General features: G+C 36.1%; 3 protein-coding genes across 3 annotated transcripts; 2 read left to right on the forward strand and 1 right to left on the reverse strand.

Moving 5' to 3' along the window:
• Positions 1-5,320: 5,320 nt before the first annotated feature.
• LOC108196667 (CRS2-associated factor 1, chloroplastic) lies at positions 5,321-8,297 on the reverse strand. Its single transcript, XM_017364065.2, has 5 exons — positions 7,446-8,297; positions 7,236-7,363; positions 6,572-6,797; positions 6,364-6,491; positions 5,321-6,280 (listed from the first exon to the last, which is right to left on the reverse strand). The coding sequence occupies exons 1-5, from the start codon at positions 8,218-8,220 to the stop codon at positions 5,384-5,386; spliced, it is 2,154 nt and encodes a 717-aa protein (XP_017219554.1). The 5' UTR covers positions 8,221-8,297; the 3' UTR covers positions 5,321-5,383.
• Positions 8,298-10,447: 2,150 nt separating this feature from the next.
• LOC108193533 (probable glycosyltransferase At5g03795) lies at positions 10,448-14,104 on the forward strand. Its single transcript, XM_017360235.2, has 4 exons — positions 10,448-11,538; positions 11,624-11,754; positions 12,334-12,679; positions 13,206-14,104. Exons 1-4 carry the CDS (start codon positions 10,882-10,884, stop codon positions 13,872-13,874), a joined length of 1,803 nt encoding a protein of 600 aa, XP_017215724.1. The 5' UTR covers positions 10,448-10,881; the 3' UTR covers positions 13,875-14,104.
• Positions 14,105-14,388: 284 nt separating this feature from the next.
• Positions 14,389-18,618, forward strand: LOC108195923 (probable glycosyltransferase At5g03795). The gene is made up of 4 exons (XM_017362940.2): positions 14,389-15,591; positions 15,681-15,811; positions 16,563-16,911; positions 17,709-18,618. The coding sequence occupies exons 1-4, from the start codon at positions 14,824-14,826 to the stop codon at positions 18,375-18,377; spliced, it is 1,917 nt and encodes a 638-aa protein (XP_017218429.2). The 5' UTR covers positions 14,389-14,823; the 3' UTR covers positions 18,378-18,618.
• Positions 18,619-19,224: the final 606 nt, after the last annotated feature.

A 19,224-nucleotide genomic window follows, 5' to 3' on the forward strand; every position in this document is an offset into this window, starting at 1 on the left:
GTGTCTTGAACAACCACTATCAAGAACCCACACAACTTTGCCTTTCTTTCCTGTGCCCTGCATTCACAAATGGATTAAATTTTCTTTGGTACCCAGACGCTCTTGGGTCCAGGTGGTTTAGTGGCAACAGGAGTATTAACAAAATCTGACTTAACATGTGATGGTTCAGGTGTGACTGGACTCTTCTCCTTTTTAGTCTTAGCAGAAGTGCCTTTAGACTTTGAGTTTGGAGTCTCCTTCTTCTTAGAAGGGCAAGCAGTCTTTGCCACATGGGCAGCAGAAGGTGCAAGCATATTCATATTCATGGCAGGTGATGCAGAAAAAGATGCATTTAACATGGTAAAACATGCAGACATCATATTCATAGCACATTGCATGCAACCTACTCTACCACATGGCAAGTGAACAGCATTCATGTTAACAGTATTGGGCATGCATGCTAGTAACATGAGTATCTACTCTAGTCATTTTACATGCATGAGTAAGATGATTAGTAGAATTGCAATTGTTACAAACCTTTCTAGCACTAGGAGTCCTAGAGTTAGTTTTCTTAGCATCTAGCTTGCCATTCCTGTTGTTCTTCTTTTTGTTGGAACTAGTACTTCCTAATCCATTTCTATCAGAATCTTCTCTAACTTGGGGATTAGAAGGTACGTCTTGTGTTTCCTGTTTTACTTGAGGCTCAACAACTTCCTCATTTTTCAACTCTTCCTTGATGACAAGGTCTTCTTCTATCAGAGGTTCTGTTTGTGCCTTTCTAAAGATAGGGGTCTTGGTGTTCTTCAGAATTTTAGGTACATTTGTTCCTTCAGGAGCATTCTCAGTTCCTGCTGAAACAAATATGCCTTCATTCTCTTTTCTCTTCTTTCTTTTAGCACTTTCCAAAGAACTATAGTCAAGGCCAATAGCAACCTTCTTATCAACCCGTTGACTATCCAAGATCTCTTTCTGTAGAAAAGCAGAATTCTGATAGGCCCTAAGCTTAGTTTCTAGGTCAGCAATCTGAGACCTAAGGGATTCCTCAATTTCTGCACTACACTTCTCCTTATTCTCTAGATATTCAATTCTATCTTTAAGGTTAGTGTTCATGAGTTTCTCTAAAGCTAATTCATCTACTCGTTCTTCAAGTTTAGCTATCTTTAGAGAGAGACTACAATTGTCTGATTCTGAAGCTAATAAACTAGTGTGCAAGTTATACATCTCTTGACCTAGTTCATTTATAGTCTTTTTATAATCAGCAGTAGTCATGTCATCAACAGAAATTTCAGGAGATACCTGAGATGGAGATTCCTCGACAGTGTCAGCTATTAATGCAAATGCATAATTGCTCTGGACAGGTTCATCATCAGAATCTGTGTCATCCCAGCTTTTTCCCTCAGCAATGTAAGCCCTTCCTTTATGCTTGGCCACCATTGCTTCCAACTTTGCTTTTAGCTTCTCATTCTCTTTCTTCAGATCCTCATAAGAATTCTTCTTATCATATGAGTTGCTTCTTTCTTTGGCAGGAGCCGCTTTGGGTTTCCTGCACTCTGTTGCAAAGTGCCCTAAGTCATTGCAGTTGTAGCATCTGACCTTGCTTTTGTCATACAAATTTGGTTTGTAACTGCCAGTACTCTTTGACCCTGACCCTGAGTATCCTCCTTTACCCTGAAACTTGTTCCCTGAAGCTTTCTTGTACCGGGGGTTCTTCCTGAACTTGATATGCTTGAACCTTGCAGCCATATAAGCCATTGACTTATCTTCCAGCTGCTCCAGCTCTTCCTGAGTGTAGAACTCATCCTCCGGTTCTCCAGAAACTTCATCAATTTCAGATTCTACAATCTCAGTATTGGTAGAAGGATAGTCAGCTTTGATGGATGAACAATCACTCTGAGCAACAGTGTGATCATTGATACCATATTCAACTAATTGTTGATAACCAAAGTATGGTTGATCAGCAATAAGTGCAGTGGTCTTCTGTAAGGCCATACTCTTGGATTCTGTTGATCCACCACCATATATGATCTTTCTTTGTTCAAGTTCCATCTCAAACGTCTTCGGTTTTCCAAACAGCTTTTCCAAAGTCATAGTTCTGAAGTCGCTTCTTTCCCGGATGGTCTCTGTCTTTACAACTAGATGGGGTGGCATCACAAATGAGAACTTTCTGTTAATCTCTTTCTGTGGATAAGTCTTTCCATGCAGGGTGAGTTCATTCAACAACAACATGAACCTTTCATAGATTTGAGAAATGTTCTCTCCAGGTATTGCCTGAAATGCTTCATATCTGGCAATTAGCGTATCTGTTTTCCCTGACTTCTTCAGATCCCTCCATCAATGCCTCTATAGTGTCCCACATCTGCTTTGAAGTTTTCAGACTTAGTATCAGATGTGTCATAGTCTTGGTCATTGATTCAACAATTATGAGTTGCAGATTATGGTCATGTGCAATATACTCCTTATCAGTCTCAGTGTATTCGCTTTTCTCTTTGGGAACAGACTTCTGTGGAATACGAACACCATTTTCAACAGATTCAGGAATAATCTTCATAGGCAAAAACGGACCATTTTCCAGAATCCCAATGTACATGGGATTAGCAACTCTGATGTACAGCAACATCTTCATCTTCCAGTTGTTGTAGTCATCCTTGTCAAATGGAGGTACTTTGATTCCTAACTTATGTGTCGACATTGTTATCAGATAAAATTACGATTGTACGGACAGCTAGCTTTTCAGATTGGTTACGGATCTCAGATCTGTATATCGATCAGCCTCGCTCTGATACCAATTGTTAGGTCCAATCAGACGTAGAAGGGGGGGTTGAATACGTCTGTACCAAATTCTTGGATTAATTCAATTGCGGAATATTACTGTTTAAGTCCAGTTAAATCAATCGTAAATAAACAACTCCAGCAAGTCGGGGAATATTCTTATATTAAAAATAATCCTCGGATGCTACAAACTCCAACACGAATGTCGGCTGCAGAGACTACAAGCACTCCAATACAAACTCTCGACTAAAATGATATTCTAACTTTGCTCTCGAGAATGTGTATAGTGTGTGCACTTTACAAAGTGTGTAGTTGTTCTCAAATGAAAACACAAAGCTCTATTTATAGACTTTGGGGGACAAACTCAGCTTGTGCTTGCTCTTGGCGCAAGGAAGCTTTCAACCAATCAGAACATAGCTTCCTCGTTCCTTGTATTGGCTTCCTTGCTCCAATCTAGCTTGCTCCTCCTTTAACTTGCGCCAAAACAATTCAGAAGAATTGTTTAAATAAATCAAACGGCGCAAGGAAGAAATTATGTGTGAATTCCTTCCTCGTTCCAGTTGAAACAATTCAAAAGAATTGTTTAATCCTGGCGCAACCAAACCAATGTCTTCCTTGTTCCAATTGGCGCAAGGAAGACAATTCCTTCCTTGTTCCAATTGGCGCAAGGAGGACAAATCCTTCCTTGTTCCAATTGGCGCAAGGAGGACAATTTCTTCCTTGTTCCAATTGGCGCAAGGAAGAGAATGGCTTGGTCAGGAATTGGCGCAAGGAGGAATTAAACAATAATTCCTTCCTTGTTCCATTCTTGGCGCAAGGAGGAATTATATTTAAATTTCTTCCTTGCTCCATTTCTTCCTTGTTCCAAAACAGAACAGGCTAGCACACTTATACATACATATATATATATATATATATATATATATATATATGTGTCACATATATACATATAAGTATTTACTAGTCAATTTGGAGGATGCTTTGCCTTGACTTGATTAAGTTATCCTTGACTGAATCCTTCGAATCCAATTCACACGCACTGACGTCCTGTGCACTGGTCTGGTTCACGAACGACTAATACAGAATTAATTCTCCGTCTTCTTTTCTTGACAACATACTTAATCAGTCTCACTAGACTTGAGTATTGCTTCAGTGATTCTGATTACGAATAATCAGAGAGGATGTACTTGAATCTTGATCTTTGGACAACCTTGACATCAGAAACCACTTAGACTTTATTCTTCACCGAGGCTTGAACATTCTAATGAACTTCTATCAGTGATTTGCTGTACGTCTCAGATATCCTGATTGCCTTCAACTTCTTGAGTCGTATCTTCAACTCTGTAGATTCCTGTACGATACTTAGTTATTGTTTCCTGTTCTAATTCTACTGTTGAGTTATCGACATTACATCACATTACATATTACATTATGCTTTACAAATTCTACTCCAGATATAATAGTATTTATGCTACATGATTAAATGTGGTTTATCCTCCTACCGTCTCATGAATTCAGTGTTTATGAAATTTGTTTATTATAGTAGATGTTTCATTATAATAAATGCATATTAATTATAAAATTTAAATATAATTGAATTAACTTTACAAATCATTTTTTTATCAGGGATCCTGAAATCGTTGTCCATCTCTTTTAATACATAAATCTATCTAATTCTTATAATCACTAATATCCTAAAACAAAACATAAATTGTCACGGATCCTTGATCGCTATATATATTCTCTATATATATTCTCTTCGATACGTAAATCCATTTAATTCTAATAATCTGCTTCACTTGCAGCATAGATCAATACTTACACTCGCGTGTTTAAATCCACTGCATTTAACTTTTACTCTGAACTAATGCATGTGATCTTCAGTTTTACCCTAAACTGATGCATGTCGTCTCAAAACTCCAGCTCCAAAGTCATCAAGTGTGGATTGCGATACATGTCATCTCACAGCTTCAGCTCCAAGACACCAACTACAGATTGCGATACATGTCATCTCAAAACTCCAACTCCAAGTCACCAACTGTAGATTGTTTGACCGAATATTTTTTTACTACTTATGGACTTATAATGAGAAGCAGTCTATTCTTACCGTTTGTGCAAAGAACTTATAAGTCAATTTCCGACTTATAAGTCAGAATATGAGAAGTTGAAAATCCTAGTTTTTTTAGTGACCTTTTTTCCTTCCGAAATTTGATTTTTTTCAAAAATGTATAAGACCACTTTAAAAGATAATTTATATTATATTCTTACTATATTAATATTTTTTTACCTAATAAGTTGTAAAATACCATAAAAATTGTCCAAACACATAAATTAAAAGTTAGTTTTCACTTATAATTAACTTCTCATATATAAACAATAAACACTTTTTTTGACTTAATCCAAACTCAAATGAGGATTTCTTTTACAAGTTTGAAATTGCATATGGGAAAACATATTATTTGACAAACAGTATGTACATATAATCATGCATTTAGATCACAATAGTTGGACTTGGCCCTAAAGTGAAGTGCCATACCAAACATGGATCATCATATGAGAAAAAGATTAAGAATGAGAAATCAAGAACAGATTTATATATGTCGTAAGAAACGCAGATTATTTCCATACAATATAGCTAAGCTAGCAATTTAGCAAGTTCATCAACCCTCAGGCTTCCACGGGGAACAATATTTGAGAAATCTTCTCTTGAACTCTTCTTCCGTTGATTTGTTAAACTTTTGTTCACACTTCTACCTTTCTCCGGAATAACCATAATTTCTGCTGCATCTACTGCTTCTACTGCTCCAGCCCTACTAGCATAAGCTTCTACCTCTCCCCCAACTTTGCTTGCATCATCTTTTTTGACAGACGCCTTCCTGGGTCGCTTTTCAAAAGCAGGCCCCTTGGGAGCAGATTTGGCAAGAGTAACAGCTCTCTCATAAACAATATCAGCATCCAAACAAGATTTCTCTAAAAGAACTGCACTACCACCCTCAATAGCCTTATTTCGAAGCATAATCACTCCTTCCATCCAATGCATCTTCATATCATCTGTCTTGCAAAGACCACGATTTTCACAAACATCTTGCACCTCATTACAAGTTTGGGGAGCCACATTGTTAGCATCTGATGGTATTTCTTCTGGCCCACCACAAATAGCTATTGTTCCAGAGGTTTTTGTCAAAGTTTCTGCACCGTCAGCAGTGGAGCCAGAACATGATGGAATATCATCACTGATTCCAGATAATAGATCCTCATCCATATTCACTCTCAATTTTTTGCTTTCGTCAGGGTCAACAACTTCACCAACAAAGGGAGAGGGACTAATGTCAACATTGTTGCTGCCTGCAATCTCAATTGAACAATGTAAATTCGTATTAACTTGACCTTCTGGATGCGATGTAATGGACGTACTTTCAATTTCAGACTTCCCAAATTTCTCTTCTTCGGAAAACTGAGACTTCCAATCCCTTCCTCTCCACATTAGTATGTGTTCATGTTCAAATGAGATTAATACACATGGAACGAGATCCTACAATGATTGAGCAAGTCATAATGACACATAAGAACCTTTAGTATGATGTAAGGTATAAATATAAAAACACAGAGTCATACCTTGAGTTTGGCCCCTATCTTCCGATAGTCACTGGGATTCAACCCTTGACAATCAATTCGGACCAATTCACAGGCTTCAAATGCTTCCCTGACATTCTTCGCAAGGTCACAGTAGACACCATTTTTTCCTACGAAATGCATACATAGTGTGAGAAAGTTGCAATGCCAACTTCATGAACTTGACCTTTTGAGAATAGAAGTAATATACCAAGTTTGCGTATAGGTATAAGTTCACGTCCCTTTTTGCGCAATTCACTGGCTTCTTCTAGTGTTAGACCCTCTGGAGCTCGCTTGACCAACCTCGGGTAAACAGGGGTTATTGGTTTCCACAACATAAGAGGATATCTAGGACGAGTCTTGTAATTGTAATTTCTACCTCGGAAAAGGAACAGAACCCCCCCTCTAGCATATATAATCTGTCCTCCTGTTTTCTCCTAGCAAAACATCCAAGCTTCTAGTAAAACCAAGGTGAGGCAATAAATTTGTAATATATAATGAAAGCATGTTTGGTTACATTAAAAACTTAGAATGTCCTTCCAGTCTTCCACTCCATTCTGAACTTGTTGAATGAATTCTTGGCAAGTTTTTAAATTTACTTTATGAGTGAGAAATTTTAAACTTAAATGATATAAGTCAGCATTTCGTGGTGTAGATGTCATTTACCTAGTCTTTCATTCAGTAACTGAATCTGCATACATACGTTTTGTATTCCAAATATAAATTGGCACAGCCTTATCATTTTTACGAGGCTTTAGACTGTGTCTCCTACATTGCAGTTTACATTCTCTTGCCACATACTACTATGAAATCTTTCAACATATAAAGACAACACAAATTGAAATGACAAGTGTATCAAAGTTAATGATACCAACCTCCAATTGTTTACGGACATTATCCATGTCCACGGTACACACACCTTTACACTTGATCTTGCACACCCTTCGCCGCTTCCAATGAGCATGAATATTTTCCAACATGTTATGCGTAAAACCGTCTCTCCCTAAAACACAAACAATAAACTCTAGAAACACTACAAACACAAAAGAAGACACAATTAAGAGAATAAAAAAAACAAAGAATACCCAAATTAAGCTGGCGGGAAGATTTATAACAAGAATTAACAAGGTCAGTAATCTCCTCCTGAGTCAAGGGCTCCCCTAAAATATCTTCCCTAGAATGAACATACTTCGGACCCGAGCCAGCCAAAAAAGGACCAGGAGACTGTACAGGCTTAACGCCTTTTTTATGTGGCGGCGGCAACTTAAAAGAATCAAACTCGAAACTCTTTTTACTAGGCGGCAACGGCTTTCTACCCGTCCACGGTCTAGGCATAGTATCGGGTCCAAAAGGCGGAATTGCAGCTTCACGGAGCTTCAAAGGCTTAACATCCTTGGGAGTTTCGGTATAACTATACCGATACTCAAACGGAGCATCCGGAACCAAATAAGAAACTCCATTCTCCCCAATTTTGATACCCGAAACAGCAGCAGCTGAAGCTGAAGCTGAAGCTCCTTGTGGAATTTTCTGGAATTTAGGAAATGCTTTGAAAGCGGGGTGAACTTTTTTCGAGTATTTTGATTGTCGGCCGGGAATCGAGGGGCGTGAAGGTACGGAGGGAGTGCCGATTGATTTCGTGTTTTGCTTGTCGTTTTCGCCGTCGTCGATTATGTTTTCGGCGGATTCGAAGCGTCTGGTCATCCGGAGCTCGTCTTCGATTTCTTTCTGACTTCGTTTCGGCGCATTGTATTTCTCCGCGTTGGCGTTGTTCCACCGGGCGAATCGAATTTCGGTCGCCGGACGTTGAGGATTCGGCGACGTGAAGGGGAAGACGAAGGGGAAGAGTGTTTTCAGTAACATTTTCTGGATTAATCGGCTACTCCGCCTTCATTTCTTTCTCTTAACGGATAACTAGTTAAAGATACCGCACTAATTTACAAATACATAAATATCATGTCATATTATTATTATTATATTATTATTATTATTATTATTATTATTATTATTATATGAATAATTAATGTATTACATTTAACATAATTTTTTATGTAATTTTTGTGAATAATCTTACAGATAATATCATACGATATGATGTATATTTTATGTTTTCAAAAAAATATTATTTTTCAACAAACAATTCTGAATATTGATCGCATATATATAATAATTAGTTTTAAATTTTTTTCTAAACAAAGATATTAAAATTATATTTTAGTTAATGAAAAAGATTTGAAAACATCGATTGTTATCATTATGTCAATGCACTTGAAAATGTGTGTCAAAGAAGTAAACATTGTGAAAACAAAGAAAGTAATAGTTAAAATTACTGTCGAATTAATATAAGTCAAATTCAAATAAATTATTATATAATTGATATTTAAAATAAAATATGAAATCCAATTTATGTTTCTACCATCTATTAATCTATTATCTATTATATATTATTATCTATCTAATAGAGCAACTGCGAGTAATTTAATTCGAAAACTAAACTACCCTTGCCCACTATACATATATTAATATATATACATATATATATATATATATATATATATATATATATATATATATATATATATACGGTCTTTCTAATGTGTGCCCAATGGCACACAATAAGCACCAACTTTCATGAAAATGGCTTGTTTTGATTGGTGGAATTGATGTGAATGCAGGGGGGGGGCCATTTACATTTATTATCCATCCACCAATCAAAAGTTAAAATTCTCATGAGAGTTAGTGACTATTGAGTGCCCTTGGCACACCATAGAAAATTCGATATATATATATATATAAAGGTTATTACGGACTTTTAAAACTAGCCTATTTATTACTCTCCGTCCCATTTAATTCTATACACTTTCCTTTTTTGGATGTCACATTCAATTTTATACATTTCAAAACTTTCCCAAAATAATAAACTTTTATAATATAAAAAATCCACTCACTCACTACTTTCAACTACTTTCCCAAATCTATCAATTACATATTGATGGATCCCACCACTTTACCCATTTTTCTTTCTCTTTCTCATTACTTTACATTACTTTATATACTTTTCTTAGTCTCCGTGTCCAATCCATATGTATACATTTGAGAGGGACGGAGAGAGTAGACATTAATGTCTATATCCAAGAGACCTTAATCCAAATATAATGTTCGAAAACACTATAGATAAAAATGAACAATCAAATTAGATATAAAATATTTGAGAGCAAGGAAGGAAGTGTTAAAGGAAAATTTTCACGTGGAGGGAGGAGTTGGCCGCACAGAAAATGAATTATCATTTGAGTTTTAAGACGTTTGGAGAAGCAATTCCTCGACAATATGCAATTCAGGTTCTTGATGAACTGACTAATGGAAGTTTTAAATTTTAATATTTTACCTGATTTATTCAATTTTTGACCAACTAATCATCGTTTTAACCGAATTTTGTCAAATCGGATTAAAAATCCATTCGATTATCGATTAATCGACTGCTTTTTAGAATATTTAATTATCATGATTTAATAAAACTATGTATATATAATAAAATTGTGATATTTTTTATATCTATATTTTAACAAATATCATAATAGCGATAATATAAGCACATACAGACTTGAACATAATATGACTTAAAAAATATGAACACACACATCTTAGTAGCTCAAGGAAGGGAAATCAACCGAGACTCTGTTACTAGCTTAAAGTATAAACTAGAACATCTGACTAGCTAAAGGAAAGAAATCAACCGACACTCCGTTACTAGCGGCGAGCGAGAGCGGATTGACAATTTTAAGAAAAACAAACAAGAATCTTCGTTTCTCAGCAAAATGTTCACTGGTTTTTCGTCAGGTTTCATTCGACTTTTTTGATTAGATGATGGAAAAATTAAATATCAAATTAATTTTTTTTATAATACAAATAATCTTAATTTAAAAAGATGAACAAAGAGATATAAGAAATATTAAAAAAAAAAATTTAGAAAACCCGTGCACGTGCTTGGCTAATAGAAAGCTAGTCTTAATAAAATTTTAAATAAACAATAATTAAAAAGGTGCACAATGTGAGGGACTGAAAAAAACGCCTTTTAAGTGAAATTTACGTTGTAGTTATGGTAGCAAAGAAAAAAGAAAAAGTCAATGTCGGCTACTCTGTATCTACCAGTATACACTATAGCGAAGTGGTAGTCTTGAATCTCATCACTCATCATCAGACCAGTGTTAGTGGATGCTCTCAACTTTCATAATGCTTGATTTTGATTGTTTTCTTAGTCTTCACTTTTCCGTTGCCTCTTATTAGTTATTAGTACTGTACTGTGTCTGAACCTCTTCAGCAGTTTGTGTTTGTCAAGTGATGCTTTACTTTCTTCTAAGTTCTGTTCTTCTGTCTGGTTCTTGTTCGTGTTGATTTAATTGTTTTATTTTTTATCTTACATGAACAATTTCAACTGAACTTATCAATAACTTTTTCTCAATTCACAAGCCTGCTGCTACATTACTGCTGCTATTCCTTTGAATTTCTTCGAGATCATAATAGAATATGACAAAGCTATGTCAAGTTAAGATCCACAAGTTGCTTCTGATTCCTGTCATCATAGTAGCTCTAGTAGTTGTATTCCAGGTTATTAATTTTCCTTACAGAAATAACATCTTAGTTGTGTCGAAAGAAAGTAACTTTTCGCGTGCTATAGAATTAAGTAGCTCACCGGCAGTTAATGAGGGGGTGGGAAGTACTCGGATTGTCCCTAATTTGGATGAGGACACAATGTATAAGAGTGAAGCAATTCACTTGGACACATCTGATGATGAAGCTATGCCTCATTTGTCTCGAGCAGGAGAAATTATGATGAAATCTGAGAGGCGTGACAAGAGCTCAACAATGAGGCATGTCAGAAATGCAGACAACAGTTCTACTAATGGAAATGAGATGTCATTGAATACTGACAACATATTGAAATCAGATTTTACTTTTCCGCAAGATGATGACCACCACAATTCAAGCCCACTTTCAGCAGAATGGGACCTCAGCAACCATAGTCTTGGGACTCAACATAAGAGCTTAAAGTCTGTTACTTTGAGAAATAAAGCGATGGTAGCTTTGCACACTTCAGGAAGGAACCATTTGAACAAGGCAATACCAATAGAAAATATGACTGCATCTTGGCTACAGCTTTCTAGTGCTGCTACTAGTTCAAATGTAAGGATTACAATCAATTTTTTGTGTTATTTTAAAACTGATATACTGAAGGATTTGTGAAACTATTTTTCCACTTTGCATGTAGAGGGTGCATTGGTCATCTCCACGGGATCGAGAACTTCAATATGCAAGGTTACAGATTAAAAATGCTCCAGAGAAGAGAAACCTTCCTGACCTTCAGTCTTCTGTTTTCCAGAATGTTTCCATGTTCAAAAGGTAGAAGTCTTTAACCTTTTAAGTGTGATTGGGGTTTACAATGTGGTGCTGGTATTTCTGTCAACTTTCTGAAGGAGCACTAATATATGTTTCAACCATAAGTACACTTCGGAAAAGACTGGCCTATAAATTTAATTTTTTTATGCAGGAAAACGAGTAAATGTATTGTATAGGAGGATCTCTTGGATATTCTACAGTCGAACATTCAAATACAATTTATATGTATAGAATTACAGATGTCAGTCTGAAGATGGTATGCATAGAAGAGTTGAGCATCTGCACACACATTTGATTTTAGTTTTAAAGTTGAGCGGCTTTATAATTTCTAGTATCTTTATACGGTACACTTGCAGGTATTATTGTTTTGTATCTATATATATACCACACTTGGACTTATTATGTAACTAAAATATATTCAAACTTTAGGATTCAGACACTACTTTAATGTGCAATTGTGCGTTTGTTAATTTTGCAGTCCATGTCTTCAGACATTGAAATGATAGGTATCTCTGTTAAATACATTGTTGGAGCTATGGCCTGTGAATTGTAACTAAATCCTCCATGTGATTATGATTACAGGAGCTACGACTTGATGGAACAAACACTAAAGGTTTATGTATATAACGAAGGGGACAAACCAATATTTCATGATCCAAAAATGAGGGGAATATATGCTTCTGAAGGATGGTTCATGAGTCTGATGAAGAAAAGCAAACCATTCGTTGTGAGGGATCCCAGAAAAGCTCACCTCTTTTATCTACCTTTCAGTTCAAAAATGCTTAGGATATCTATTCTTGAGCAAAATCAAAGCAGTCAAACAGGGAATATATTCTTAATGAACTATATTAACTTAATTGCAAAAAAGTATCGTTTCTGGAACAGAACAAATGGAGCTGATCATTTCTTAGTCGCTTGTCATGATTGGGTATGTTTCTCATAACTTTGTTGTCTCAATTACTGGAATTAAAACATTGAATATTGTAAATCCTCTATTTTATTTGTTTGTATTAGTGCAGAAAGCTTTGCTTGGGTGCATATAATTTTAAAATCTTATTGATTCTACTGAAGTCCTTGCATCTATATGTTATTTTTATAAAATGTTTGGTTAATAAAAACCACTTCTAAAGAAATCTCATATTCATAGGCATAGAAATCTGATGTGATGAATGATGATACAGCTCTTTACTGAAAGATACAGGAAAAGGTTCTTGAGGCATCTAGATACCTTAGTCATATAGCAAGGTTAAAATGCAGAAATTATATACTCTCTTAGTTCCACTAAAGAAACCCCATTTAAGGTCTTTGTAAAGTAAAATACTTGTCCGAATGTATGTCAATAAAATTGATAATGATGCTAAACCCGATAGATGATATTGCTTTAGAAACATTACTAAGCATTGTTTTTTATGCTTCTTCATTATTCTTATGCACATTATTTCTGAAATTCACAGGCCCCAAAGTTGACAAGAAATCATATGGGAAATTGTATTAGAGCTCTTTGCAATTCTAATCTAGGCAGTGGCTTCAAAATCGGGAAGGATGTCTCTCTACCAGTCACTTACATTCGTACAACACGAGATCCTCAAAGAGATATTGGAGGTAATCCTCCTCTAGAAAGACCTATTTTAGCCTTCTTTGCTGGTAGCATGCATGGCTACCTCCGCCCAATCCTTCTACAGTACTGGAACAATAGAGAACCTGACATGATAATTTCGGGACCTATGAATCGTAGTATTGAAGGTAAAGGTAGATACAGAAAACTCATGAAGAACAGCAAGTATTGCATATGCGCGAGGGGATATGAAGTCCATACTCCCCGACTAATTGAGTCCATATTCTACGAGTGTGTACCAGTTATCATATCAGATAACTATGTTCCCCCATTCTTGGAGGTTTTGAAGTGGGAAACTTTCTCCGTGTTTGTTTTGGAGAAAGACATTCCTAATTTGAGAAACATACTCCTCTCGATATCGGAGGAAAAGTATCTGGCGATGCAGCAGAGAGTGAAGATGGTACAACAACACTTCCTATGGCACAAGCAACCAGTGAAGTATGACTTGTTTCATATGATCCTTCACTCAGTCTGGTACAACAGAATATTTCAACTCAAATCGACGTGAGAGGCTGCGGGAAATTCCGACATCTGATTATGATCCATATGTTAGAAAAATGCAGAGCTGAAGAAGCGTGCAACTTGTATAGTTGTTGTAGAGGAGAGCTGAGAAATTCTTTTGTCAAGTCGGTTATTACAGTTGTTGAAAGAATATTACAAGAGTGAATAGTGAAATGTAAGTTTATGTGAAGATAACTGTAATCGTTCATGGTTCAATTAATTAGAGAGATGTAATGATATCAAACTAATCACTTATTTAAAAATTGATCGACAGAAAGACTAAAATTTATTAAAAAATTAAAAAAAATTATATTTTTAAAAAAAATTAAAATACATGTCAAACACCGTAAAGAAAGCAACCGTAAAGAAGAAGTAGCAAGAACTGCTGACAGTGAAAACTTTAAACTTGTCTTGTGTCCCCAACAACGTATACGTGCTAAACGCCAACTCTACCTAGCCTACCAATAATGGCAAAAAAACAAAAACTGGGTTAAATAATTCACCACCAAATCAGTTATTTGAAATTGTTATTACAAGAAAATGAATTTTAAGTAAAATATTGGTCTGAATCTCATGGGCATTTATGAGTCGTCGGCAGCACTAGAGTAATACCAAGTGGAGATACAGTAGTAAGTCATACTAAGTCAAAGTGTCAAGAAAGCTAAAACCCTCAAATCTCTGCACACTCACTTCACTTGCTAGGGTTTGCTGCTTCAGCTGCTATTACTTACAACTTGTATGTATGTATGTATACTTGTCCGCCCACTTAATTCTTCAAATTGTTTGCATTTTTCTATGATCCCAACTTGCGCATTCTTGATCCTATTTTGGTCTGAATTACAGACTATACAATACCCAGATTTGGATTTGATGAATTTGTTTCAGATGTGTTGCTCCTTTTTACTTTGATAACTTCGAATTGAGTCGTTGATATAGCCTGATCGTATATCGTTGATATGAATTTCTTGTCTCGAATTAAATTAGTATTTCTCAGTGGGACAAGGAGATGGGTTTTTGTGGTGGTTTTAGTAGCTGTAACTCATTTATTTTGTCAGTCCCTCATGCTTCCATATACGAATTCTGTGCTCTCTCTGTTGCAACATGGCATGCTCCCACTGCAGGGGCAACTCAACATCGTTAATGCTTCATCCGTCAGCAATGACTCCGAATCTGCAGCTACTACTCTACGCCTGGACAAGGGATCTAAAAGCAGTGATAATTCAGATATCAAAGTTCCCTTGGAGACGGATTTCGATATGGAAGGAATTCAGGTGGAGAATGCTCGTCTTCAAGATGATGTCTACACATTGGAGACGAAGGCCAGCCTTTCACTGAAACAGATTGCGGAACCGATTACTTCAGTTTTTGAGAAAGATGTTCCACATATAAATGAAAGTCTTGCTTTAGATATTGCGAGTGCTCTTCCATCTCCTCTTGTTCAATTAAGGGAAGGGACTTCTTTGATCAACATCACATTTCCAACTGATTCCACAACTGTAAGCATCGTTGACCATTCAACTCCAAATATTTCCTTGCTTGACCGAGAAATGGAGGAATTCCCAACTGATGGAGACCTTATACTTCTTCCAAGTCATAATTTGGTCAATGTTTCGGCAAACATGAGTAATCCTGTTAAGAAGAAAATGAGGTGTTTGACGCCGCCAAAGTCAATAACATCACTATATGAGATGAATCGTTTATTGCTCAGGCATCGTCGTGCAATGGTAAAAAGGACTTTTCTTTAAATATTGGAATCATTCATTCTCTGAATGCAGTTGTAAGATTTAATTTTTCTTCTTTGGATTGTTTGTAGAGGCCAAGATGGTCCTCAGAACGTGACCGCGAAATTTTAGCTGCAAAGTCACAAATTCAAAATGCTCCAATTGTGAGAAACAATGCAGAACTGTTTTCTCCTCTCTTTCGTAATGTTTCCACGTTTAAAAGGTTAGCATTCGTTTGTACAGAAGAATTGAATTCATAGGATAATACTCAATTTTATATGTAGAGGATATTGTAAAAGTCTGCAGTTTTCAATTTTCTGTTGAAGGCGACCTCTACTTATAGGAGTACATTGCTTAGATAGATAGTCATGTCAAAAAATAGATGTAATGGCCTAATGGGTTATTATGCACTCCTTCAAATTGGAGGATAACAATACCATTTTCACTTGAAGGTACTTTCTAGAAATGGACAATTCCAGTCATCTTAATATGTTCACTCCCCCTTGTTGCACTTATTCGTCCTCAGTGTCTTATTTTGTGTCCCCCAAAGTTATTGTCCATATTCAGTAAATATAATAAATTATGTCAATTTTATGGTAACTATTGGTTTTATATATTATGGTTAGATATTCTAATTATGGACAAAATTAGTGTGGGGGGTAAAAGTTATTTGATTTATATATCTGAACTATAAATCGAGTGCGCGTGTCACTTTTATAGTTATATGATGCTAAACTCACTAAAATCCTCTAATACTTGCCCACTACAACTTTAGTTTTCCAGTGCTGCAACGTGGAACTTCAAAAATTTGCTTCATGTAATAATCTTCCTCATAGACTGTATCTTATTGTTATTGTGTACCTTCAGAAGAGAATAAAATCCAAGTTGCTAAAGTAATATAAGTGATAATGAAAAGTAACTAGGGAGAGTACTTCTGTGAAAAGTTTTTCGACTTAATATTATTTTGTTGGCAGGAGCTATGAAATCATGGAACGCGTATTGAAAGTTTATGTATACAAGGATGGGGAAAAGCCTATCTTCCATCAACCCGTTCTCAAGGGCTTGTATGCATCTGAGGGATGGTTTATGAAACTGATGGAGGGAAATGGACAATTTTCTGTGAAGGATCCCCGAAAAGCACACTTGTTTTATATGCCCTTCAGTTCTCGCATATTAGGGAGCATGCTATATGTACCAAACTCTCACAATCGAACAGGTCTGCGTGGGTATTTGAAGAATTACGCTGAGAAGCTTGCAGCAAAATATCCCTTTTGGAACAGGACTGGTGGCGCAGATCACTTCCTTGTTGCTTGCCATGATTGGGTATGCTTCCTATCTGTCATGATTTCATGAATCTGCCTCAGTTCCTTGATTGTGCTGAATGCCTGTTGAGATACCCAGAGTCCCAGACATACATAAAAGTTTTGTGTTTAAACTACATCTTACTTGTCAAATGCTGGGATTAGGAACATTAATGGAACTTCTCCACAAATTTAGAGGTATATTATACACTAATACAAGCATAAATGATAAGGGCGCACAGATATAAGAGCCAGAAGCATGAAGAAGCTATTGAGATATTTTATATCACAGTTGCATAGTCAGTCAAGTTATAACTTCTCAATCACCTTACAATTGCTTAGTCTATTCTAGTTAGTTTCGAGAGCAAGGGGAGCTTCTTTGATTAAGACATCCTAAGTGCCACTGTTGTTGGCTTTAAAACTTAAATTAGTCTCAGCATCTTTCATCAACAGCAACATGGTTCCCCAGATGGTACACGAGGCTTCCAATCAATATCCAGTTATTTCATTGAGCCCTACAGATTTTACTCCCCTATTTAGTCTCTTTTGAAAGTGGTTCTCTTCAATCAGATGGTACACGAGGCTTCCAATCATATGCTTCTTTGATCGATGATTCTCTTCAATCAGCCACATACTTTGAGCAATTATGTATTCAAATAAATGGATGCTAAAGTGATGAAATATCATTTGAAAATAATAATGTGCCAAGTTTTAAAATATAAGTGTAATATTCAAATGCCTTCTCTGCCTATTAAATGCATTGATAGATAGGAAAGTCTGCTATTAAATGCATTGATACATACCTTGCATTTTTTACAGGCTCCGTATGAGACAAGGCATCATATGGAACACTGCATTAAAGCTCTCTGCAATACAGATGTAACTGAGGGCTTCAAAATCGGAAGAGATGTTTCCCTGCCAGAAACATATGTGCGATCTGCAAGAAATCCTCAAAGAGACCTCGGAGGAAAGCCACCTTCTCAAAGACATGTACTTGCCTTCTATGCTGGTAACATGCATGGATATTTGCGTCCTATATTGCTCAAGCATTGGAAGGATAAAGATCCCGACATGAAGATATTCGGTCCAATGCCTCCTGGTGTTGCAAGTAAAATGAATTACATTCAGCATATGAAGAGCAGCAAGTACTGCCTTTGCCCTAAAGGGTATGAGGTCGCCAGCCCTAGGATTGTTGAAGCCTTCTTTTACGAGTGCGTACCTGTGATTATATCTGACAACTTTGTGCCGCCATTTTTTGAGGTTTTGAATTGGGATGCATTTGCGATAATTCTAGCAGAGAAAGACATTCCGAACTTGAAAAATATACTTCTATCCATCTCTCAAGAGAAGTACCTAGAAATGCAGCTTGCAGTTCGGAAGGTGCAGAGGCATTTTATATGGCATGCTAAACCGACAAAGTATGATCTCTTTCACATGACTCTTCATTCCATCTGGTACAACAGAGTGTTTCAGTTCAAACCGAGATAATAACCTGAGATATATTTCTTCGAGCATCTAGGCTAGTAAAAAATAAAACAAGGCTTAGTTCCGAGGAATTTTCATGCGATTGAGATGCCTATAAAGGGGTGCAACATTTTGAGATTTTCGGGGGTTTTCCTGTAACTAGCTATAGTGAGAGTGGACCTATACCTGATATTTTAAGCTGTTGAATTGTAACTAGCTTTTGTACATATGCTGTAACATTTCCTATTAAAACAGATTTACCACAGATACGGACCTCGCCTTGTGTATGTATGTTACTGGTTTATACTTTATATTAAGAAAAACCCGAATCTTATAATACACTAGCCTACATAAACCGCAGGAAAATCTTTTGAAATCTGCTAGTACATTTGCAAAGGGATCAAATAGCATTCGATGTAATACTAGCTATAACTATAACATCTGCATGCTATTTCAACTTGAATCGCATTTTACAGATGCAAAATCATGTGGAAGGATCATACTAACAGTTTACTGACATTGTAGCTTCAGAAAATGACTCCATCGCCATCACATTCGAGAACCAACTTTGCTCTAAAGCCATTCTTAAGATCCGTCTTTAAAAAGAGAGTGATGGTTTTGAGATGCTCTCAAGAATCATCATCAAAGAATGTATTCCAGATATGGATTTCAAATAGAATTGGCTAGAAAAATAAGACGTTTGTTTCAGTGTGTATCTTATCCATAATATTTATGTATCGAGTCGTCAATAGAAAAAAAAAAAAAAAAAAAAAAAACCAGCCCTATGATTCATTGCCCGCATATAATCTATATATATTAAGCTTTAACAAACTTTAAGAAGCTTAAAATTTCATGCGTCAGGAATTAAATA

The sequence above is a fragment of the Daucus carota genome, chromosome 7, assembly GCF_001625215.2.
Source record: "Daucus carota subsp. sativus chromosome 7, DH1 v3.0, whole genome shotgun sequence".
In the NCBI taxonomy this organism is placed as follows: domain Eukaryota; kingdom Viridiplantae; phylum Streptophyta; class Magnoliopsida; order Apiales; family Apiaceae; genus Daucus; species Daucus carota.